The sequence below is a fragment of the Orcinus orca genome, chromosome 4 (genome assembly GCF_937001465.1).
Source record: "Orcinus orca chromosome 4, mOrcOrc1.1, whole genome shotgun sequence".
NCBI classification, from domain to species: domain Eukaryota; kingdom Metazoa; phylum Chordata; class Mammalia; order Artiodactyla; family Delphinidae; genus Orcinus; species Orcinus orca.
Window position 1 is genome coordinate 123940372 of NC_064562.1, and position 26277 is coordinate 123966648.

Here is a 26277-nt window from a genome sequence, read left to right on the forward strand (position 1 = left end):
CACCCCACAGATGATGGCATTTTTATGACATTTCCATTTGATAAATTCTTACTTAGAAATCAAGTGAATGAGGTTTATAAAGTGGGCTTTAAAATAGTTACCAGTAACAGTCTGGGTTGCTAATTTCCGTATGAAATTAATTTTCTAAAGACTGTGCCATTCACTATATATTTCTTTTGGTTCTGAAAAAAGAAATAATGGCCGATCTTCTAGGAAAGGGCTCATTATAATAATCAATCAAGTTAGAATTTCAGAGGAGAAGAAAACAGCTCTCGTTTTACTTGTTAAAATAGCATTTGTGAATAACAAATGCAGACTTTTAACATGTCAGGGTGACTCTGGATTTTACACAGACGATACCCATTGTTTTCTGGATTGTTCTCACTGTGTTCACATTAGTCACCACTAGAGGGACTTCTAGGAACAGGAAAAAGCCAGAAAAACTTCATGAGTCCAAAAAGAAATAACTGTCCCAAACAACATTGTCCCTCAGCTCACTTCAAGTAATCAAGCATCAAAGTCTGAATGGGAAATGCTTTAAAAATGGAATGTTGTTCTCAGGCAATGCATGCTTTTCTTTCCCTTCAACTCTAGGCTATGCATAACGTATGACCAAAAGATGACATTTTCGATGCTTGTTTTTTCAATTATAAGCGCAATTACTTTTTTGGTATGGCTTTTGTATCTCAAAACTCAAATGTTTATTTATAGTCCTTTAAAAATGTTGATTTGATCAAGGAGTATTTAAGAAAGACAATGCACTAGTTCTATACATCTCTTGGCAAGGTTGCAGAACTATTTCCCCATTTTATGCTTCAGATGTAGTTAATAATACAAAATGGAAGAAAAAAAATTTATTCCAGCTGCAAACGCTACAAATGATGCTATGCCATACATTTTGGGGGCTACTTTTCATTTTTTATTTTACAATTCCTTCTGTACAATCCTATTGTGAGTCAGATTATAACTGCAAAATTCCATTTACTTAGCAATGATTAAAATTAAAAAAAAAACGTGTGTTATCATTCGCTTAATGCTAGCATATGTAGAGCTTTCGGCTAAATGTTACATAAAAATGACCACTAGTCCTAGATTTGAAATTAGGGCAAACTTTAAAGAAATCAGATTGAGGGTTTAAATAAAATAGAAATCCAAATTTTCTTTTGCTTTTTGATACTTTCTTCAGAGTCACCATTATTAAAATTTAAAAATAAATAGGGGGATGATAAAATTTTTGCACTGATTATATAACATTATATTTATGTGAATTAATGACTCACACATATTATACAGGTTTTAGGTTTTATACCTGTGGCATGATCTAATTGGTGTGATTTAACCTATACTCTAATATAAGGCTTACATCATTCAATAAATGAACACATATTAAGCATCTACTAAGTGCCTGATCTATGTAAGGCATCGGCTATCGAGAGGAATACTTTAGTACTTAGAATACAGTACTTGTGGGAAAAATAAAATAAGTAGTCACCAATTTTTTTATGGAGACGTGGATAAACTATTTTCTATTCCCAATTTTATGTCATATTTTAATAATGTAATCTATAATGTTCTTTACTGACTTTTATCTGCATTCACTGAATAAACAGCATATGAAAAGCTTGAAACTAAAACTTATATTTAGGAATTCCCTGGCGGTCCAGTGGTTAGGACTCTGTGCTTCCACTGCAGGGGACACAAGTTCAATCCCTGGTCAGGGAGCTAAGATCCTGCATGCTGCACGGTGCAGCCAAAAAAACCCAAACAAACAGAAAAACCCCTCATATTTAATAATCATTTAAAAATAGCTTTTTAGTGGTTGTGGTAAGAAGACCAGCATAAAGTGCATGAAAGTTGGAAATCTCCTTTTCATTAAAAATCAAAATCTCTAAATAACTGCAAAATACTTCTTCCATACTATCCATTATTGCCGCAAGAACCTCATAAGAGGGCATTTCCAGCACAAACGACATATAACATTTAGACCACAATATGATTGATTAATGTAAGGAACCACGGCACTGACCCCACGCCTTCAACAATGGCCAATTGCATACCTTCCACTAACAGGGGCTATGGTTTTTGGCATTGAAGAGGAAAAAATAAAAATTGAGGGAGGATTTGACACTACACTAAATAATAAAAACATTTGGGAGAAATTATGAAATAATCTGCATAATAATTTTTTAAAGGGGAGGGTAATGGGAGAAGAATTGTCAGCGTTAAAAGAGGAAGGTTGGCATGTATGTAATTGAACGACAGAACATTTATGGCATTGTTTGTTACGGGATCTTCCTCTGACACAAGAGCAGACATCAGAGAAACAAAACTGGGCCGAGCTCTGTGCGAACACAGTATGTTTTCCAGTTACAGAAATCTCAACCATAAGATGGTTACTGAGTAAACCAGAGTTCTTAATTAGGGTAGAAAGAAAAGTCTGAGATTTGCACTGAAATGGAAAGTTTTCTTTACTTACTGGAAGACCAAGGGGTCCTCTGTCACCCTTTTGACCTGGTTCACCCTTCAATCCTTTAACACCATTTAACCCTGGTTCACCCTAAATGCAAAAGCAAATGCCGATTTTGGTTGCTATCATGGGTGTTTCAACTTCGAGAGAAGAGAGCCAGTCTCTGAAATGGTTGCAGATTCCAGTTTTAGGTAACAGCAGAGTCAGGCTAGATTTGTCATGCATCAGTTCAAAAATAATCTAAAAAATTTTAAGAATTAACAAACTGAAATTAAATAATATTCTAGGAAGCAGAACTCCTGAGAAAGTGTGCTCCTTACAAGCAAAATGTCTATGTCTGAGCTTCGAATTTTTCAGTTTTACCTCAAGGAAATTGGTGTTATGCTACATTGTTCTGACCAAGTAAATCAAAGACAATCGGAGTGGAGGATACTGAAGGAGGCTGAGCAGGAAAGACTCACTCTGCTGGAATGGAAAACTGGAATATGCAGGACAGTGTTATATATATGGATATTTTAAGCCTTTAAGCATTTTGCCCAGGGGAATGAGCTAAAAATGTAGCAACTGACTTTTGAAGTAATGCCATTTGGTGAATCCTCATTCACTGACATTGCAAGTCAGGTCCCTACAAGGATTAATCAATAGAACAGACAACAAAGAGCCAATCCTAGGAGAGAATGTGAAGATCACAGAACTTACATGTGGCTTTACTAACTGTCTATCTGTCCAATCTCAGAATAAAGTAGGTTTGAATTTAACTTAAGGTGACGATACAAAAGCCACGATAAGTGATAAATTCTCTTGACTCTGTTTTTAAAAACCTAAGAATGTAATACACTATTTTCTGTCAGCAGCAGCATGTTAGCAATAGAATTCTGACCTGTTCCCTTTTCAGCTTTTAAGTACAGATATTAATTTCATCAAGAAAATCTTGAAAGACTTGTGGAAGGAAGATGATTTCAGTTTTAAATGCCCTATAGAGTCCTGAGTGGTAGAGGTGGGAGAGGGGCAGGAGGGATTATTAATCTGGGCAGTATTTATTAATTAATCTGGGCAGTATTTATTATTAATCTGGGCAGTATTTCCCCCGTTTGCTTGATGGTGCAAATCAGTGCAGTACTTGTTAAAGAGTCCAGGGCACCACCTGGACCATAGCAGCACAGGAATGGTATTTTTAATGTCTCCCAGGTGATTCTTCTCATCAGGAAATTCTAGGAAACAGTGAGCTAGAGTCATCCATGGAACCATGCTATATATTGGAACTTTCAAAGGGGTCACAAAATAATAAACACATTGGCATGACCTAATGGAGTTTGGCAGCTCTGAGGAGAGGGAGTTTGTAATGCTGCCACTGTAGGAAAGCCAAATATTCTATGGTTGGTAAAGTGTGATCCTGGGAATGTCCCAGAGCTAGAGTCAATGTGAGATTAAAGCCAAGGCTCAGTGATCAACGGCAGTTAACTGGTCTAAGCTTGAGATTCAGGGCTTTGCATGTGTGTGGACTTTCATTCAGCAAGTGATCTTAAGATGATGAACAGGCAGGGCAGCCTTGGTAGGCTATGAAGTTCTTTGGTGAGGAATCATGCATTGATAGGAATGGGCGTTAACTGAGAAGGTAAGTTTAAACAATCAAATTCTGGGGCAAAAATTTCAAATTTCAGCTCTGAACCTAAATTCTAGTCCCAGATCTGTCATTTAATTGGCACAGTAATTTAGAGCAAATAACCTAAATCTCCTGATCCTATAGTTTATTATCTGTAAAATCAAGGAACTAGCACAGGTAAGCTATGAGATGTTTTCAACTTTATAATTCTCTGAAATCTATGATTTAAATAACAATGGAAGTTAAGTGTAGGCAAAGTGAACCATTGCCCTGTAGATATCAGAAGGATCTTGGGCATCTATTAATGTAATGGTGATGGGGTAACTGAATCACTCATAGAATTAGAAACTCAATCTTGGTGGCTTTGGCCTGAGTCATTACAATTAATTTGGTTTTTAGTGGTACCTTAAAATCCAAACAGAAGTCAGCAGAGGAAATATTATTTAGTCCAGTGTGGGGAAGGAGGCCCAGGAAGGCTAGATAAGTACCTAGACCACAGAGCTGATAGATAAGCTCTCTTTCGACCCCAACAAAAATGTTCTTACCCTAAACTATAATCCACGCCACTGAGACACTGTCAGTCACTGGCCTTATCAGAAGGGAAGGCATTCTAAGAAGAATGAAGAGGCACGAACTCTTTCCTTTCTCGGCTCAGTCACCTGCTTCATCTCGAAAAGGAAACTCAGGTTTCTGGAGTCAGACCAATCCCTCTGCCACCCCTAAAGCTGGGGGGTCAGCGGGAGTGCTCAGAGGAGAGGGTGGGCCGCCTCTAGGCTTTCTGATTCTTAGTGCCAACACTGCATTTATGTGTCCCCTCACCCCCTCTCCATTTCAAGGCATCAACTCACTACTGAGGAGGTTGCAAGAGTCATGGAACCTTTTCTCAAGCAGCCTTGAGGACTAGATCAATTCTTCTGTTCAGAACAAAGCATCAAAACACAAGATTACAATAACAACTGACGTTAATTGGGTCTTTATTAACAGCTGCACTGGATATTCTGTGAAGTGTTCTATAATCATACCTCATTAAATCATCACAACACTCAGAGGTAAGTTACCTAGTTGAGTAAATGAAGGATTAGAGAGGGTATATAATCTCCCCAAGGTGACACAGCCTGTCAGTGGCAAAGCTGAGATCAGAACATACGTCCTCATCACATATGCTCACTGAAAGAAGAAGCATGTCTTTCAGGGCTCATTTTAATCCTCCAAGGTGTCTTCTCGGTCTACACAAAGGCAAAGAATGCACCTTCATCCATCTTCACAATACAAACTGCAATAATTCTCAAAAGGAAGGGATATTCTCCATTGTTCTCTTGTTAATTCAGAGTACAGAATATGTGTATGTGATGTAACCTTCTCCTCAGTATAGCATACTTGATATACCTCACCTCATTCTAGACCAGTGACCTCTGGGGGAGTACAAAATTAAGATGCTGGATAATTAAAGCATTTAGATGCAGTACTGCTATATGACAAGCAAGAAGTATCAACTAATAACATCTGAATATACAACTAAAGATACCATACTAAGAAAGAGCATCTGGACTAGTCTGAGAATGTCATCAGATTCACTTTTTTTTTTCCTTTTAGAATGTTGATTTTGAGTATATTATGATTAGTAACTTAAGAAACTTACATAGTGACAAGGGAAAAGGCAAAATGAGGACTAATTCATCTCTAGGTAATATCACTTAAATTTGTTATAAGTCATTCGTTGTTGTGAAATTTAAACATCTGGATACTTAAAGGCTTAAAGATTATCAACATTACTTGACAAATAAATAAGACAGGACAGACATGCTTCTGTCATGCTTCCCCACGATTAACAATGAAACAGCCATCAAATAATCAAGGGATTTGTTGGATTACCTTTGGTCCAGGAAGTCCATGGGGTCCCTGAAAATGGAAAACACAGCTTTTAATTAAGAATTGATTCACTTTTTCCCAGCAGAAGTGACTATTAACTATTATATAAAGTAAAAAAGAGATGTATAACAAGAATCTTTTTGTTTGAGCTATAGCTAGAGGCAGGCCAGCGGATGTTAATACCTAGTGAAAGTTCCTTCTAGCTCTTGGATTCCTCTGTAATAGGAAATTCATTAACAGCAATTCTTTCTGCTAAATACCTGTGAGAGGGAGGGGGGAATCTGCCAGGGTTATATGGAAGAAAAAAAAAAAAGTGTTTGTGGACCCACACTACTTCTCTTTCTCAAATCCCTATTTAAAAAAATCTAGGTGGAATACGTGAGATAGCTTATGAGTTTAAAATTTGCTAAAAAAATTTTGAACTTTAAGTACCAGTGAAGAGGAGACCTTTTCAATTACTAACTGCTCTAGACCCAAGGTTTTAAGAAATCTAAAGGAGCAAGAAAATGAGGAGATGACAGTCAAGTTTGGAACCCTGTTGCATTATTTCTTCAAGGCTAAGAAAAGGATTCTAGTACAGGAGTGCTAAACATTATTATTTAGAATGCATTCATTTTTCCAAAGATGAATTATTCAAGGCTCTTGTAACAATTATTTACCAGTGGAAGGAAGTCACAACACATTCATGAATCAGGGCTTTTCCCCTGTATTTTGTGGAAAATCTAAGTATAGAGATGAATTAATCAGCCTAAATTAACTAAAGATTACTGTGGATTGCTTTAAACTTTCAAGTCATTTAAATGAACCATTTGGAGACAGGAGTATTTGAATACTCATCAGCAAAATCATACAACAGTAGGAAAAAGTTTTGATTTTTTTTTTTTAAGCAAGCAATACATAGATATTTGTTACATATGTCTACACTGGAATAATATTTTCCCTTTGGATATGTTATGGATAAACATTTTCAGGAAATGGCCATTTTATCAAGTATTCTTATTTAATTTTAGAAATGGTTTTAAATTCCTTTAAACTAATTAATTTTATGATATGAATGGATAAAGCATTTTAAAATGTAATTTTCTAACTTAAAGTGGCGGGAGTATAAAAACGCCAAAAGTATGCCACTTGCTTGATTCTTAAAGCACTATTTAGTTTTAAGAAAATCAGATTAATTATAATTGTTTTGTGGTATGAAATAGAAACGGCACTTAGTAAGAAATAGATGATTGGGTCTGAGGCTACGCTCTGTGGTTTAGATCATTCCAACGATGTTCTTTCTTGGAGCACAACAGGAGGAAAGAGTGACCGACAGTTTATTTAATCTCTATGATTGAAGACATATGGTTTATCGGGACACTGTCGAGACAAATGTGACCTTAGAGACTGCCTGACTTGTTCCCAACCCATCCTAGTCAAAAGCATTTGAAGCATTCTGCCTCCTAGTTCTAGCCTTAACAAAACTGTCATTAGGTAGACATTTGGAGAATTATGCTGGTTTAATGGCTACCTTCCTCACTGAACATAAGTTCTATGAGGACACAGTCATTGCCTCCACTGGTCACTGAGGGATACTTGCAGTAAACACTGTATTTACAGAAGTATTTAAAAGTGAAAAGAAAAAGATCCAACAATATATATCATCTGTGGAAGTGAGACAATTTTTATCATATTATTTTCTAAATGTTCTTACTGAACATTTCATTAAAGGGTCTCAATCCTCAAAGCTGGTTAGAAACATTCATTAATGGCTACAATTATTAATCTTGTTATGCTATTAATGGCCTAGAACAGTGGTTGGTTAAAATGATTTTCCAATGTTCATACCCTAAGAGTGGAGTAAAGCTTGCCAAATCTGTTTATTTAACTTTCCTATCACAAAACTACCCCATCTCTTTCCAACAGATGTGCCTGGGAGAGTGAAAGACAACACTTTTACAATCAGAAAAGCATCCCCTATTTTTTGTCCATTCCACAGAGAGTAGTACAACATACAAGCTGGCTGTTTTGAGGGGTGTGTTCATGTTTCCTCTGGTAGCACGCTCTTAAACAAATGATTATATTTTGGAGAGAAGGGAAACTTACCATGGGGCCTGGTGGGCCATGGGGACCTGGTGGGCCTGGTGGGCCTATGATCTGCATGTCCAAAAAATAAACATGAATTTGGTTACTTCATTTAGATAAGGCAGTTGGGCTTGAATCTCATGCTGGGCTTCTGCTAAGGCCATTAATGGTTGCAAAGGAAGAAGAATACTGGAAGAAGTGATGCATTTGATTCTCTACATTTGGAAATTCCTTCGTGAGAATAAAAAAACTTAAAAAAAATACAGTTGTTCTACAGAAGCCAGAATAAATCAAAAGTACATTAAAAGAAAAGGAAGCAACTGATTACCAAGAAATGCTATAATGCTACAACTACTATTAAACTCTCAAATATTTCACTAAGCAACAACAGGGCTCTGGAGAAAAAAAGAACGTAGGTTCTACATTCACAGAGCTCTATCCAAAAGCATTCTGGGAAAACCACTGATTTTCTCCTTGGGATTAGATAGTCCTCTGAAAAATCGCTTCTAACTCAGACCTCTGAGACACTTTTGTCTCTCGCTGTACAAGGCTGACGGATATTTCTTCTACAGTTTGACAGACCAAGAGGTTCATGGCCTTTCTACTGTTGATAAGCCATCTGGCACAGGTTGAAGTCGGTGAATAATTGGCCCATTTCAGAGTTTTTCGGGAACCATGGAAGTTCAGCCCCCATGCACTTACGGAAGGACCCTGAGGACCTGGCAATCCCGAGTCTCCTTTTTCTCCTTTCATTCCATTGGCACCCTACAAATAACCATTAAGAGTTGAGCTGGTCAAGTAAGGAACAGCTGAATTTTCTCCCCAAATCCATCATCCTCTTGAAATTTTTATAATATCATGTACATGATAATGTAAGAGAAGGATTTATCCCCTTGCATTTTAGCCTCAAGCTAAACATCAAGCTTCCTCAAATCCCTAGGATTGTGCATGGTATGTGAAATAAATTATAAAGTAAATGAAACTAAGTTATGCTTGATTGGTTAAACTTATACATTGCTAAATATATCCAATTATAACTGTTATATTTTTAATGGTGGTGCTGACTTTAAATAGCAGTCCTTTAACTTCGTTTTCACTGACCCTTATTTACACATTTCCTTGTTTTAAAAAATGATCTAGGGCGGTGAGGTTTTCTATATTTTTTTCCCTACATTTTTCTACATTTCCTTCTCCAAATTCTCAGTAAAAATTATGGGGGAAACCATAAAAACACCATCCCATAATATTGTAACATAAGGAGAACACTTCCAGCGTAATTTGTTTTTTTAATTATTTTGTATTTTTTAGGTTTTTTTATTATTGTTTATTTTAAAATGATCAGTTACATCCTACATTAATGACCAACTCTATTTATTTTACTATCTTCTAGTGACAATAATTCAGGAAAGCATAAAGGTTTATTTTATAATTCATTTGGTTAGATGCTTTAAAATTTCTTCTAGAGCCTTAGTTGTAGTAATTAACCAAAAACACCTCAAATATTTAATAATAAAAATATTAAATGAACCATTAGATGAGACTGCAGCTAATAATACAACTATTTTCTGATTATTTAATTTATCTTAATATGAATACATCTTTAAAAATATAAACATACCGGTAATCCAGGAAGTCCAATTCCTCCTTTTTCACCTGGCATACCTGGGTCCCCCATGTCTCCCTTTGAACCTTTGAGTCCCTACAAATGATATGGTTTGCACTTAAGAATCATACTGACCATGGATGGTTACATAATAGGGAAAATAGAATTCCAGATTACTTTTGCCAATAGATGGGCCTCAGGCTGAGATGATTCTGATTTTCATTTTTAGGTAGAGTTATCTCTTATAGCAAACTTCTACATTGAATCAATACTATTTCCTCTTGTAATGGAAGAGATCAAATTCTATTACTTAGGCCATTTAAGTATGAAAAGCAGGAATGTAAGTGTTGACATCATTTCTCCTGATTCCACATTTTTACCTGGCAGCTAATTCTATATCACCAGTCCTGAAAACAAATTAATTGGTTTAATGCACAATATACATTTTGAAGCAGGACCTAGTGTTATAGTAACAAAGGTCCAAATAAATTTTTCACATCTCCACTCATTATATCCCTCTATTCCCATTAAATGCAGGCAGAGGTTCCAATCACCAACAGTTTTCAATGGTCCCATCTACAGACAGGTAGATCATTCAGTATATACTAATGCTCAATTAATGCTTAGAAATACTTCCACTTTTCCAGTGTTATTACTTTGTTCTCGTGACATCTCTATGAGGTGATCCCAGATGTGATTTTTATTCTCTTTTTACAGTGAAGAAACAGATATATGTGTATTTTGAATGCAAAAAAATAGGAATTTTGTGATACTAATACTGAAATTAATGTATATCGTTAAGCATTTTCATCTAAGGAGGTTCACTGCAGTATGACCAGATGGCCCATCCTTCAGCAGAGATGCTCATAGTTATTTTAGTTATGGTTATAGGGATCCCTGGTTGCACTAACCTGTTCATATTTTCTATACTAAAAACTACTTAAGCGGGCTTCCCTGGTGGCGCAGTGGTTGAGAGTCCGCCTGCCGATGCAGGGGACACGGGTTCGTGCCCCGGTCCGGGAAGATCCCACATGCCGCGGAGCGGCTAGGCCCGTGAGCCATGGCCGCTAAGCCTGCGCGTCCGGGGCCTGTGCTCCGCAACGGGAGAGGCCACAACAGTGAGAGGCCCGCGTACCGCAAAAAAACAAAAAACAAAAACTACTTAAGGACAGGAACTTGTCTTTTCTTGTTATGTATATCTGTTTCATAGCACCTACTTCAGAGTCACCCACTAGGTGGGTGGGTGGGTGGGTGGGTAGGTACCTAAATAGATAGATGGATCTTATAGTTAATCAGATCCTGGTTGGTTTCAGGAATCTAGTAAAAGAGAGCAGCAGGAGAGCCAACCCACTGGACCTAGTAGTAGAAGAAGACCTTGTGAAGCCTATAGAAAAAAAATTCAGCTATTGTATATGTAGGGATGACATACCATGCAGTATGTCATTATGTATGTCAAATTATTTATAATGACTAACTGGGGGAGGTAATACCATCAGATTTTTAAATGCTAATGTGATCTCTGATGGATATAGCAGATCATCTAAAGTCTCTTTTATAACTACCACATGTTAATTTAGTGTGATGTTATATGATTTCAATATACAACTCTGATATTAAAATAACGCTTCTCGTAATTTTCTTATCTAATACTATCTCCTGAGAGGGATATTTCACAAACTGTGTCAAGAATGTCTTTGATTTCTTATGATCTTCTTGATTTTAGCCATTTCTTAGGTAAATAATGGAAGCCCAGAAAACATCAAAAATCTTGAAACTCATCCTTGTGATTAGATTCTGAATTTTGAATACTGTCCACACTCTCCTAGTCAGATTCATTTCTATCAGGGGTTGGCAAACCATGGCTTACAGGCCAAATCCAGCCCAGGAATTGTTTTTGTACAGGCTGAATGTTTAAAACAAAATTTAAGTGGCATTCAAAAAATCTGATAGAGAATGTCTATGGTCTGAAAAGACTAAAACATTTACTATCTGGCCCTTTATAGAAAATGTTTGTCAACCTCTGTTTTAGGGGAAACCCTCGGAGATACTGCCATATTCTACAAAGCTACAAGTGTCCTGCTTGTTTCTGTCTTTTCTAATGATCTAGAAAATTAGGTACAATCTTTATTTGGGAAAAGACAACAATGTCAAAATTACACATGTAAGCAATATCTAATTTTGTGGAAACTACCGTCACAGCTTTAAATCTTGAATTATTTGTATTCACTGACAAGAATTAGGCAATTCTTACTAAATTGGTAATTATCTTACAAGTCTAATAAAAATTCACAGAGATGTCATTGGTAGATTGATAGGGATTATTAAGGCAAATCTAAAGCATCATATAACTTGCATGTTTGTACAAAGAAAACTAATGCCTAATTTAAAACCAATTGCTTTTTAAAGTTAATGTAGTCTCTAGAACAGAAGGTAAGAAAAAAAAAAAGAGAATATCATAAATCAACACTCATGCCTTTTGGTCTTCAAACCTATAACAAAAGGTCATCAATAATGATGCTTTAAATGACAGTATATGTCTTTGAAAATTACCTGCTCTCCATCAACTCCTGGGACTCCTGGAGATCCTGGCTCTCCCTGTTAAGATAAAAATTGATGGCTAGCTTCTTATTTATTATTGGTAGCATACTACACTAAGTAAAAATGAGGTAAAAAATGATGTTAGTTGGTAACAGTACAATTTAACTTTCAGCAAATGCATCATAATTCAAGTACGTTATTACATCATACCACATGACTATACAAAGTGAAATAATGTTTTTTTTTCTTTTGGCCACACTGTGTGGCATGCAGGATCTTAGTTCCCCCACCAGGGATCGAACCCGGACCCCCTGCAGTGGAAGCCCAGAGTCTTAACCACTGGACTGCTGGGGAATTCCAAAATAACATTTTTTTGAATATTATGTATAATAATACTTACATATCGCTAAGATTCAGTGTTTTTATTTTTTCCCCTCATGTGGGATTCAGACTATAAGAATTTGGTGAAAGAAAACTGAAATCATCTGATGGCTGACCATATCCTCCAGGAACAACCTATACGCCTCAGCTAGTTAATTTTTTCCTCCTTAAAATTCTGTATGATTTCTCTTATTTTCCAATTTGAGAAAAAAGCAAAAACACGGTAGTTAACTCAAGAAAGAGTAAAATGAAAGGCCCCATATGTTTATAATATTTAACCTGGCATTGTTTGAACCGTGAATACAAATTCATAATGATTGTGAATGTGCTATTTCCAGATAAGCCTCACTGAAGGATATAATATATCAGATAATATCTTAATCCACAGAAAATTACTTTTGGATCAATTCAATTTCCTATACTATGCTAGGAACGAACTGAATTTACTCTTCATATTGTGATTTATTAGAACCCTTGACAAACCCAAAATAGATGGATTTATTTTTTCTTAACTGAAGATGTTCCATTAAAGACAAATTTAAACAATGTGCTAGAGATTTATTCAAACAACAAATGTCCAGTTACTTTTCAATTGGAAAGGTACTGAACAAATTCTTTGAAAGGCAAGATATTATTTTATATCAATGGTTCATTTATGTAGACCCCATTATAAATCTCTCTGATGCCCACACCTCGGAAACTTTGTAAAAACAATCCTTTGGAGTGTGTGAGTAGCCTGCCTCGCAGACAGATTTCCAAGGGAACTGACTTGAGGCTGTATTTTTCTAGAAAGGCTTGTTTGGTGATGTTATAAACCACAATATTGAAATGGTTAGAGCTGCTTTCCCTGGTTAGAACTTTAAGAGCTATTGGTCATAGTGTGAAATCTGAGCCTTCCAAATGTTAAAGGAAGGCATGACAAACACATGAAAAAAAAAAAAAAAAGAAAAAAAGAAAAAAATCCTTTTTTAAAAAATTCCAGATTTCCTGCTCTTTGTGGTAGCGGCAACATTTATTTTGCCACCAACAAGTCTGTTAAGGTTGGATGCAACTGTCTAAGCCCTAGTTTCATGCAGTCTGAATACTTGTCAGCACTCTGGGTCCAGTAATGGTTGCTATGCTTTTCCCTTCAAAATGTGACCCACAAATGTTTAAAGGAGAATATAATTCATGAGTTATTCATTTATCCTGCACCCACCAAAAGTAGTTTGTAAAGAGTTGTTTGATGTGTAAGAAGTCAAACAGTCCTTGTTTGATAAAGGAAGGAGGAATGCTAATTTGAATAGGTTCCCATTCAGTCTGAGGCTGTGTGTCCTGAGTGAGAATGGGTTTTATATTTGCCTCGTGCTGAATTTGTTGACTCCTGGTCATAGGCACAATTCCCGGCAATTATCCCAACCTTCTCAACGGGAGATAATGGAAAGCATGAAGGACTGTATCAACTAAGCCAAGATCTCAATTACAAGATCATTGTGGCGTGTACGAGGTGGGCCAGAGTGCTGGCATACTGGGAAGGGTGGCATGGTAAGAGGTAAGGGAGTATGACTAACAACCCTCCCCCACCCTACTTGTCTAGACATTCACTTGGCCAATTTCTTCCTGCCTTTCAGTTTCAGCTCGAAGTCATCCTTGACCCCAAGGCAGAGAGGAGCCCTCCTGTACACATCTTAACCAATGCACTTACTCTGTTTATTAATAATTGTGCCTTTACTTGCCTTTCTCCATCCCTGGGCTAAAAGCTCCTTGTTAAAACCCCTTGCTGGGCTTCGTTGGTGGCGCAGTGGTTAAGAATCCGCCTGCCAATGCAGGGGACACGGGTTCGAGCCCTGGTCCGGGAAGATCCCACATGCCGCGGAGCAACTAAGCCCATGAGCCACAACTACTGAGCCTGTGCTCTAGAGCCCGCGAGCCACAACTACTGGAGCCCGTGTGCCTAGAGCCCGTGCTCCACAACAAGAGAAGCCACCGCAATGAGAAGCCTGTGCACTGCAACGAAGAGTAGCCCCTGCACGCCGCAACTAAAGAAAGCCTGTGTGCAGTAACAATAGAACCAACGTAGCCAAAAATAAATAAATAAAATAAAACCCCTTGCTATATCCTAGTATCTTTACTAGATATCAGTATTTACCATGGAATAGAGGTCCCAAATTAATTGTTGATTAATGTAATTAATAAATGAATAGCAATTGGATTATAAAACACAGGGGATGTAGGTTTTAATGATATAGCTTTCTTGGCTAGGTAGCTAGGTAGCTTTCTTTGGGTCAAGTGCTTTTGGGGCTTCTGTAGGCCTTTGGGCTATAAAGAAGAGTCAAGTCCCAGAAGGCTTTGAGGTTTGTATGGAATAAGGTACAGATTTAGCATTGAGGACAATTTTGCTTCCGGAGATTCAGTCAAGTGGGGGCCTAAAGCAAGGAACTTAGATCTTGGTTGACTCTACACAGAGGAAAAAGGAATCTACAGATTTCCTTCTAGGTTTTCTAGTCCTGCTCACCAAGATACTAAAGAATAGGGATCCAGGCCAACTTGCTTACCAGGGATAAAGACTGCATATGATTGGAGCATTTTTTGTGTTATATCTCTTAGGGAGCAGAATGTGGTGGAGAAATAGAAAATAAAAAATCCCCAAACTTACAGTAATGTTATACATGAAATCTGTTTGAAATTAGCATCTATGTTCTAAATATATCTCACATAGCCAAGGGCCTCAGTAATATTTTACTGCATATTCCTTTTAATAATAGAAAAATAATTGTTTCTATGTGCTAGCTTTCAGTTTTTACGTATCCTGAAAAAGTACAAAAGCTGATATGTGTGTGTGTGTATGTGTGTGTATGAGGTAGATTTAGCAAATAAACTGCCTAAAGGCATAAACAAAAGATGGATTTTGACACCACTTGAATCTCCTACAAAAAACCCAATGATGAAAGTCGTATTTCAACACGTGTAGCTCAGTTCTGAAAAGCCAGAATCGCTGGCCATGTATTAATTGATCGAACGTGGTTTAATAAGTTTAAGTTTGGAGGGAAAAAGCTAACATTACCAATAAATTTTAGATATAATCAAGTAATTTGGTTTCTACTGTTCATAGTTGGTATGTTCTATTAGATGAAATTTAAATGGCAGAATGTTTGAATATATATAGCAGGATGTGTTATAAAATGACTGAAAGTGATTCCTAAAATTGTCATTTGTGAATGCATCATGCTGAAGCTTTTCTTGTTCTTTTTATTATGAAAGGATTGAAGGAAAGGAACTTTTTTGGTGTCAGAGTAAATTTTCCTTCAATTTAAATATTTGCCTTTTTCCATACACCACATTTAGTGTTTCTTTACACTTACAATTTCTGTAAAACTTGTTTTTCCTTTGTTTAATATTGTTTTTCTGAATGTCCTCCTTCTAAATTTAATGCCATTTCTATTTCTCTCCCTTCTTTCCTAATTTTTCTTTTTTCTGATCTCTCTTCCTTCAGCCCAGACCTCAATTTCTGTTTTTGTTTTTGTTTTTTTTGCGGTACGCGGGCCTCTCACTGTTGTGGCCTCTCCCGTTGCGGAGCACAGGCTCCGGACGCGCAGTCTCAGCGGCCATGGCTCACGGGCCCAGCCGCTCCGCGGCATGTGGGATCTTCCCGGACCGGGGCATGAACCGGTGTCCCCTGCATCGGCAGGCGGACTCTCAACCACTGCGCCACCAGGGAAGTCCCAGACCTCAATTTCTATTCTCAGCTCTCTTAAGCAATATTGTTGATCTCAGCTCCTCCAGTATTTTGTAAGATTGATTTTTAGAGATACATATATTTAATATGGGATTCTCTGCACCATATGTAGTAAACGGAAACAAGTAAAATAAAGAATAACCTTTGGCCCTTGTAGTCCTTGAGGTCCAGGTGGTCCAGGGGGACCCTAAATCCAGAAAAGACAAAGTTTTAAAGTTTTAAAAGATAGTATCTGTAATAAATTGTATGCTTTAAATACTAAGTACACTCCACACCTCCCTAATTTCCATCATAATCAAATATCCTCCAGTATTGATATGCAAAGAGGAAACATTTCACTGGTTACGGAATTATAAAAACTACCTACTTATATGCAGAAAAAAATCAACACATTTAGGTTAAAATAATGCTCTAGAGTTGATCTGTAAGACAATGTAAAATTGCTGCCATGTCCCACATACATCTTTTGGGGTTGAATTAACTTCCTAATATATCCTGTGTTTCTAGAAACACTTCTCTCCTTCCCCCCCCCCCGCCCCCCGACAAAGGCTTTGATTTCCCAAACACTAAAGAACAAAGCCATATGATTAAGATAAAGCCAAAGACTTTTAAGAAAAATAACAATAAAATTTTTTTTTGACTTTTTTACTAAGCAGACAAAGTGATTCAACTGGGGCAAATGTTGTAAAAGGTTACTAATATAAGAAAACATAACATTAACTATCAGATAAAAACAATGGCTACATTAGTACTATTATGACCGGCATGCATCAACACCGAATACAAAGTCACAAACCACAGAAATCATGCAATAGGAGTTACCGTGACTGTTAAGGTGGTAATCCTCTGTTGGGAAAATGTATTGATAAAGACAGAGTTACCTAATTTGTGTGCCAAAGTACAGTAATACATTTCTGAAATAAGATTTTGAATATATTTTGGCAAGACTGATGTCTTATAAGGAATTGACAAGATCCTAAAAACATATCTTATCTTCAAACGAATACCATAGATTGTAAAAATTCTTTTAAAACTTCTTTTCAGAATTTTATTTAAAAATCTATGGAAAAAGAAAAAAGAAATGTCAACATTTTAATTCACTGATTTAAATTATGAAGTAAAATGGTGTACACTGGTGGCAGAATTGGGAGCTGAGAAACTTTCCTATTCATAAAAACTCCATTTCTAGAGTACTTTGATTAGAGAAAACGGAAATATCTCATTGTATAAGTAATATTTTTTTCTTTTAGTTTGTATCTCAATTGGTGCATTATAATTAGCGTGTGTGTGTCTGTGTGTTTGTGTGTGTCTGTGTGTGTGTGCCATGACTAAGACAGGAATTGACATGGGATTCGCCTTGTTTCTTAATGTAAAGGGCTTGAATACTGTACCAAAATATATTCTCTCAAAGTATGAATTTCTAAAACAACCAATCCCCAATCCACAAACCATTTTTGTTTTAAGATTTTCTAGTCTAAGTGCTGTACAAAAAGTTCTGTAACGCCTGTACCACTTTATGCGATTTTAGGGGAGAGAACATTTTCCATTAGGAGCTCTGGTCCTAGACAAACACTGTCCAATTACATGTAAACTTGTGACTATCGGTTTAACTCCATCTTTTTGTCTTCCACTGCTCCCTTCCAATTTCTAATTCAAGGTGTTGGTGCTGTTTTTTATTGTCGTCGTTGTAAAAAATAATCTTAACATCATCCACGCATCTCACTTCAAACACTTGAGTTTTTAGTGATATGGTGCATCATTCCTTAGAAAACAATACATTTATGCCCGTGTACAGATGGTTCAAGTTTGTATTCCATGATAAGATCAATCACGGTCATTACAGCTTCAGAGAAGACAGGGTAGGAAAAAATAACCAGTGCTTCTAAGATAGAAGGCAAAACGGCCACAAACTGGGGCAAGGTTATAAAAAAGTTAAGGCCCAGATTTTTATACCATCATATCTATGTAACATAAGGCACTACTTATTTTATTCTTAAGGGATTCACCTAAACCAAGAGTTGAATTTACGGTTATGAGAAAGCTACTTCTTTGCTCCTATATGGGTAGATGAATCATTTAAAAAAGGCTATTAGAAAAGTATAGAGTAGAAATAATTTCTTTATCATTACTTTCCAATTATAAATAACATTTTTAACTAGACAGCAAAAACATAAAACCTTGGAGAGGGAAGGAGTTTAAAATTTAAAGTCTCAGAGGTTTTCCAACCTGAGCCATGTATGATTCATTTTCCACCTAAGCACAAAACTAGCTTGTCTTTTTTAAAGTTCAAGGATAACAACATGTTTTAAAATGAGTTGCCTAAATAAAAGAGCATTATTATTGGAAACTGAACTATAACAGAAGGTTTAAATAAGCTTGTTAAATAACTATATTTGTGAGACCTAAAAATTATACACAGCAGGTTCCACCCAGTTAACAGAAGAACAAATGATAGAAAACTAAGCTAACTACTCAAAAACATAGTTTTAACTGCCATCTTGAAGAACCAGTGGGCAGACACTCAGAGACGTCCTAAAGATGTTGGCTCACTTTGGATTTCTCGTATCTGGTTCCTCTAAGTTAAAACTACATAAACTCATCAGGGTTCTCTGTTGAACTTCAGTAATGACTTGAAAACCAGAATTTTTGGTAGTGATGGAGAAAGACATGTCATTCTCTACTGAGGCATGATGTGAAATGGGAGGCATGAGTTAAAGAAGCTGTAAATTGGTTGAAGGCTAGCAGGATGCTTTGTGATTTATTCTCTGAGATGCTTATGTGAATCTCTGTAGAATTAAAATTATTTTCTTTCACGTCTCATAATGATGCAAGCTTAAAATCACCCCTGATTTACACTAGAGAAGAGGTTTAGTTTATATGGTGTTGAGAAATTTTAAAAGCTTGAGGTAGGAAATGAAAGGTTTTACTGCTAATTGTGGAAACATAACCACCTTAAATAAAAATCAAAATAAACGGCTTATGACAAATGCTCATGTAAATACGGGCATACCTCAGATATTGCGGGTTAGGGTTTCAGACCACCGAAATAAAGTGAATGTCGTAATAAAGCAAGTCACACAAATTTTGGTTTCCCAGTGCATATAAAAGTTTTGTTTAAACTGTACTGTAGTCTATTAAGTGTGCAACAGCATTATGTCTAAAAAAAGTGTACATACCCTAATCGAAAAATACTTTATTGCTCAAGGATATATTGTACAACACAGGGAATATAGCCAATATTTTATAATAACTATAAATGAAGTATAACCTTTAAAAACAGTAAATCTCTTTATGTATTGCTCACCTGGAACTTACATAATATTGTACATCAACTATACTTCAATAAAAAAACTTTATTGCTAAAAAAATGCTAACCATCATCTGAGCCTTCAGAGAGTCATAGTCTTTTTGCAATAGTAACATCAAAGATCGCTGATCACAGGGAATTCCCTGGTGGTCCAGTGGTTAGGACTCAGCCCTTTCACTGCCATGGGCCCAGGTTTGATCCCCAGTTGGGGAACTAAGATCCTGCAAGCCATGCGGCACAGCCAGGAAAAAAAAAAAAGATCACAGATCACCATAACAAATATCAAAATTAACAAATTTGAAATGTTGTGAGAATTACCAAAATGTGGCAGAGAGACATGAAGTGAGCAAATGTGGTTGGAAAAGTGGAACCAATAGACTTGCTTGGCACAGGGTTGCCATAAACTTTCCATTTGTAAAAAAAATGCAGTATCTTCAAATTGCAATAAAGTGAAGTGCAATAAAAGGAGGTATACCTGTAACAATTTTCAGTAGAGGCAACAATAAAATTTTATATTTCTAAGTGATATTTTTATAATTGTAATATGCACTTATTTATCTAAGTATCCAGATTTTGGGGCAGATTTTTTCTAGAGGAGGCAATAGTGAAATGGAATTTGCAAAACTGAATATCCATCACGGGTTAGAGAACTAGAAGAACAAATGTCTATTCCTTCCTCTCAATCTAATGGCTATTTAGTTTATTTATTAGCGACTCTTAATTCACTAGAGTACTATATTGGAAAAACAAATAGTTTTGAAGTGAAAAAAAAACCCATAAGCTATTTACAAGCACAACACATAGTTGCCTAAACAACCCCCCTAAGAATAATAAATCTTTAGGTTGAGGTATAAACATGAACTTGGCTGTGATGGATACTGACTGGTTTACAGTCATATAGAACTCGAGGTGAAAAAAGAAACTGAGCACATCTATTCTTTCGTATCAAGATGTAGGTGTTAGATTTTTTTAAAAAGTACAGTGCGTTTTGGCACATCAACAAAGAGTATTCAGGAGCTCCTAAAAAAATAACCCTAAGCATAATATTAGATTTTATGGACTCTTAGAAAAAATCCATTCCAAATCATCCTCATTTTACAGATCAGATCAATGAAATATAGATACATTATGTGATTTCCCCAAAGTGACTCAGCTAGTTAGTAACAGAGGGGAAATCAAAGCAGATTTCAGTTTTAGACTGAGGGTAGCTTGCTTCAGGCCAGGCTCTGTTCATGTAAAGGCTTTAAAACTCTTCCACAGTCTTTCCAGAAAATGGCCATGGCCAATAACATAGGAGCATATCTTGAAAGATAAGAGAGTGGATACCTCTTAAAGGCAGTTGTAAGAATTATGGTGCCCCTGGAAGCAGTTTAAGGGAAATATACAATCTTGCTAATAAAGATGAAAAATGTGACCCTATATTTTAGAAGTAAGAACTCTGACAACATAGTAAGTAACAAAAACTTCCTGTTCTTTCTCTTTCTTTATACATGCAGTTATCAACTTGTGGGAAAAAGGGAACAATTTAGAAAACTGGTTCTAGAATTTGACAACAGCCCAGAGGCTACTGCTTGAGTCTAGTCCACTTGCACTGAGGAACCCTAATTCAAGCTGTTGACCGAACACACTGCCCGAGTAATGTTTCTCTAAGCAGTAAGCATGTGTCTCTATGTGCTTTACCAGAAGAAAAAGAATAAAAAGAACAGAAAAATACAAGGCTGAAGATGGATTCTGTAAAAACTATTTAATAAATGCTTTACTATTTAAAAATGATAGTTGTAACAAAGGACCCATAGAAATGCAGATCTACCATAATTAGATAATGTTAGTGAAATCATATGGGTGGAAAAAAAATCAAACAAGTACAAAATGGAAAATATTTAAAACAGCTAATTTGGCTTTCAAGCAAAAACATGGATTGTGCATATGAATGAAGTATACTTACGAATTCAACCACTAAGTTTATTTAATATTTACATGCCTAGACCTGGGTCAGACACATTGGGGGAGATAAAATAAGCATAAGATGAGTTTCCTGTCAACAAGTAATTTACAATCTGGTAAGAGGCAAAACTAAAGTAAATTGTGGAATTTCAGAATAATTAAATGTTAAACTACTGGGTCCTGACTGCTAATATTTAAAAGGATTCAGAGGAGATATTCACCTGGGTGGCAGCAGTGAATTGTTGGATAGGATTTAGATGGATGAATGAAAGAAAATGGATGAACCAGATAAAAAGATCGTTATTTTTATAGATATGATAAATATGTTGTGGAGAAATAAAAAATTCTGTACAGGAAAGGCAGGGTTATAGGGCCTTAAAAGTCAGATGGAGGAGTTTGGGCTTCATAGAGTAGGCAAGAGGGTCACTTAGGTTTCCGAACAGATTAGAGTCATCAAAATAGTGATAGTTTAGGAAAATTAACCTTGGAGTGATATATAGGAAAAGATTAGAAGAGCAAGGAGGCACTAGGGGTAGAGGAATTGGTTAAGGGCTCATTGCAGTGTTAGATCTGATATAAACAACATGTAGACCTAGCCGGGAACGGAGAGAGTGGGGCAGCCTCAAGAGATACTTTGAAAAAGGAAACAGTAGCTTCTGGTGAGATATAAAGGATGAAGGACAAAGAATAGTTTTTAAATGACACTAAAGTTTCCATCTCAAGAAATTAGAAAACTTGTGGTTTCATTAACAGAAACTGGTTAGTTAGGAAAGGGAATCATTTGGTAGGTGTGAAAGGTAACCAGTATAATTGTTTGTATTGGTGGAAATATTCCTGGGAAGCTAGAGGTATATGCAGATCAGACCTGGAGGTGAAAGATTTGGAAGGCATAATGGGAAAGAACACAAAGGGAGTGATTATACCAAGAAACGATCAGAGACTTGAGAATACCCAGAATTAGGGGGTGGACAGAGAAATTGGAAATACTAAAATAGAGTGGATCCATCCGAGAAGAAAACTGGAAGAAATGAGAGTAGAAGGTTGGAGAAGCCAGAAAGAAAGAGTTTCAAAAGGAAGGTGGTTTAGTATAATGTCATGTACAAGTCAAGAGTGATGAGTACAATGGGCTTGACCTTTATAAGAGAAATTTCAACAAAATAATGGTACAAGCTACAACGCGGAGTCTAAGTATGAAGAGGATAAATAGGAAGCAAAGGTGATGGAGACAAGCCACACAGTCTATGGCTTTTTGTTAACAGAAGAAAAAGAATTGAACAGGAGCGGTAGCAAGAAATACCTATAAGAGACTTATTATGTGCTAGGCACTGTTCTAAGTGTATAATATGTACTTAGTCATCTACTCACGACAACCCTAGCTCATGCACTTAGTAAGCAAGATATGTGAACCCAGGTAGCTCAAACTCCAGAGCCACAGGGCTCTTAATGGCTTTGCTAGGTTCACGTATCAAGCAAGGAGACAAAGCTTGGCAAAACCAGTACAAGATTTAAGATGAGACTGACTAAAGCACATCTGAAGGTAGAAGGGAAAGAGAAGGAAAGATTGAAAAATGCTAGGAAATAAAGAGGATAAACTGGGGCAGGGAGAAGAAGATGGGTTCAGGAGATCAGGGAGAAGGTGTGCTTTGAGCGGTGGAGCCCTCTGAGATCTGGTGCGGGGGGGTGGAAGCTGATGGTTACACACATTACAAGGGTCTCATCAGTGTCATTGTCTGTATCAAGGCAGGGAGCAGTCACTTGCCTGCAAGGCTTCGTGGAGGTTGCCGTTGTAGTCTATGATCTCGGTGGCTCCTTGATCTCCCTTTTGACCAGGTGGACCCTATGAAAAAATCAGCCAAGAGGACATCACGGGGGTTAGGCTAGGATGAAGAAGGGACTGTGGCGAAAACAGAAATAGCAGCGAACAGCTCTCTCTGACCATCGATCCCCGACTAAGGCCCAAATGTACTTTAGAATAAATAATCATGTTCAAAGTTTGTCCGTATTTCAAAGGAGGCAAACTACTTCTAACTTCCTGTCTGTGGTAGGTTAAATATATTAAATTGGATAAAAAAGAAATACAATTCAATCTCAAAAGCTGTTTCCTAAAAATTATAATGTGTAGGCTAATCTGATTTGACTTGCAAAATTTTGTTGGCTTTATCCACATTTATTAAAGCAACTCCTGACCTCTCTCTCCTCATCTACACCTCATAGATTGCTTCTTCATTTTTTAAGAAGATGGAACACTGTACTGTAGGAAATGCTTGGCTTTCCTAACAGGAATAGAATTCCATTAAAATGGAAGCAAATAGGGAACACACACACACACACACACACACACATATATATATATATATATATATATTTGAACAGTACCTATAAGGAGGGAACAAATATTTTTAAGATGTCTATCCTACTCAGTAGCTCTGCCACTGAATCTCCATTAGTCATGTCCTAATTCCCTGCCTGTGCTTTAAAAAGGTTCTGAAAATATGGACTATTGCTTTCTTTTTAATTGAGTTAATTGAAAAGTGGAAAGTTCTATTAGGTGGATGGCTATGGGCTTGCTATTGCTCATTTGGCAGAGGGGAAGTAGATAGAAAGAGTTCTTTAGACCTTCTCCTTATGGGCTTATCTTACGTGTTCCAGTCTATATACTCAGTGCTCCTGGTGACTACAATAAAAAATAAGAAGAAAGGGGGGAGTAGCAGGAATAGTCACAGTAGTCTACGTCCAGCGCTATTGTTGGGTATTATTAGTCCAAGTGCCTTGTGAAAAGCCACATAGACACACACTTCAAATCTAGGCTTGTTGGAGGCCAAAAGAGTAGATGAGACACACTCACCCTTGGTCCCAGGGCTCCAGAGTCCCCTTTGTCTCCACGGTCACCCTTTCCCCAGTGAAAAGAGAAGAAAACCGAGTTAGTAGTGAGGCCAACAGTCCAGAAATATCTCAAATCTAAGGATGTATTTAACACCATACAGCAACACTTTTAATATGAACTTCTGAAGTGGAAGATAACAACTAGAAATACAATAACCACTGACATGGCAAATGCTTCTTTAAGATGCCCCCCGAAGTGAATTAAACTTCCCCCTTCAGATGACAGAGTATTTTGAAACAACAATACATATGGTAACTTGCTTCCTAGGGATCTTGAAAAGCAAAGCAAGTGGTTTCTATGACACCCAGAGCAAGATTTTACCTCTCAGACTGAGCTATGTTCCTGCCTGTATATGAAGAGATTTGGGGCAAGGGGGAAAAGAGGCAACCAATTAATTGGGTTGTCTGTTTTCTGAGAAGTCATTCTAGGGAGATTTAGGAGGGAAAGGTCACCAGCTGGGCCTCCCTCTGATGATGAAGATCTAAGGAAAAGTTTTCTAGAGGTATAGGTCTCTCAGCCCTCAGAAAGTGCTGAAGTGGACAGCAGCTAGCTGGACCAGGTTGGCGGGGCTGAAGGTCAAGATCTGGGCAAACACAGCTTTCTCTTTTTTTCAGTGCAACATGAAAAGTCTCTAAATGTCCATTTATGGTGTGATGACTACCTCCCATCCCCGCCAAGAGACACCAGGAATCATCTAAACCTCAAACTGCAAATGCATCACTGAGAACACTCAAAATTTTCAGAAGTCGAAACAGAAATTTTGGAGAAGAGATTTGAACCTGGGTAGATTTGAAGCTTCTTTAAAATAGCCTAAAATTTACAGGGCCCTTTTCCTAAATAGAATTCAAAGCATTTCTATATGTCTTTCTTATAAACTGGATAAGGACCAACGAAGATGAGCAGGAAAAGGGATTATAATTTTTCTATCCACATTATGCTAATAACATTGACCATAATAATAAAATTTTGCTATGAATGGGGAATTATTAATTTCTGCTGTTTTCCCCATTTTCCACATTATTAGCATGATTAATAACATGATTCTGCTAGTAGTATATAGATTATTGCAGGTACTATACAAAGAGCATGATAAAGGAGAGAATTTCAATTAGTGGTGAAATTTTAATGGAATGAAGGGAGTCAACTGACTTGAAAGCAAAGTATAATCTGAACATTTATCACAAAGATAGCCAGGAAATAAAAAATAAGATTATACTGTATATAATTGAAGTAAAGTACTTAATTTTTTCCAAATAAGCTACACATAAGAAACAGGAAATACAATTTCTCATAAAGAATGGTCTGAAGCACAGAACACAAAAACAAACAAGATGAAACAAACCAACTGTTCTGAGATATCATCGTAGGGATGAAATTACTGCAACCCTAGTGTGTGAAAGAGTTTAATCTAAAACATGATTCTCTGTGGAAGAGACACATGTTACATGACGGCCTCATGTTACATTAAAATGGTTACCCAGTTACTGACCTTTGACCCCTTTGGGCCTCTAGTTCCTGATTCACCTTGTTTCCCCTATTATAGAAGAATATGAAGATGAAAAAGAGAACATGACAGAGGGAGATAAGAACAGAAAAAAAGAAATTAGCAGTGACTCAGGATAATACAGAAAAATGGAAACACTTTATTTTAACTGCCTCAATATACTCCATATAATGTAGGCTGTTACAACACTGAACATAGGTATTATCACCGTATCATTAGTTCACTCCCTGGTCTCTCCACCAACCTTCATGCCATTATAATTCTGAAGACTGCCCACCCATCAGCGGATGGGAAGCATTCTGTGACTAATTCTCATTAGTCTCAACAGTGTTTGCATAAATTTCCTTTTCATCAAAGAGTAAATCATTTCCTGTGTCTCTAGGATGGGTTATTAAAAT

At 36.8% G+C, this 26277-nt stretch overlaps 1 protein-coding gene across 2 annotated transcripts in view; it reads right to left on the reverse strand.

The window, feature by feature from the left end:
• COL25A1 (collagen type XXV alpha 1 chain) overlaps positions 1-26277 on the reverse strand; it is a 467388-nt gene that overhangs the window by 23976 nt on the left and 417135 nt on the right. The window contains exons 21-29 of one of the 2 annotated variants that reach the window (XM_049709644.1): positions 25865-25909; positions 24337-24381; positions 23251-23328; positions 16383-16427; positions 12157-12201; positions 9622-9702; positions 8706-8768; positions 8025-8075; positions 5943-5969 (exon numbers count right to left, since the gene is read on the reverse strand). In XM_049709644.1, coding sequence (XP_049565601.1) covers positions 5943-5969; positions 8025-8075; positions 8706-8768; positions 9622-9702; positions 12157-12201; positions 16383-16427; positions 23251-23328; positions 24337-24381; positions 25865-25909 — 480 coding nt within the window. Of the gene's footprint in view, positions 1-2476; positions 2558-5942; positions 5970-8024; positions 8076-8705; positions 8769-9621; positions 9703-12156; positions 12202-16382; positions 16428-23250; positions 23329-24336; positions 24382-25864; positions 25910-26277 lie in introns of both variants that reach the window. The other variant, XM_049709643.1, reaches the window with a different exon arrangement.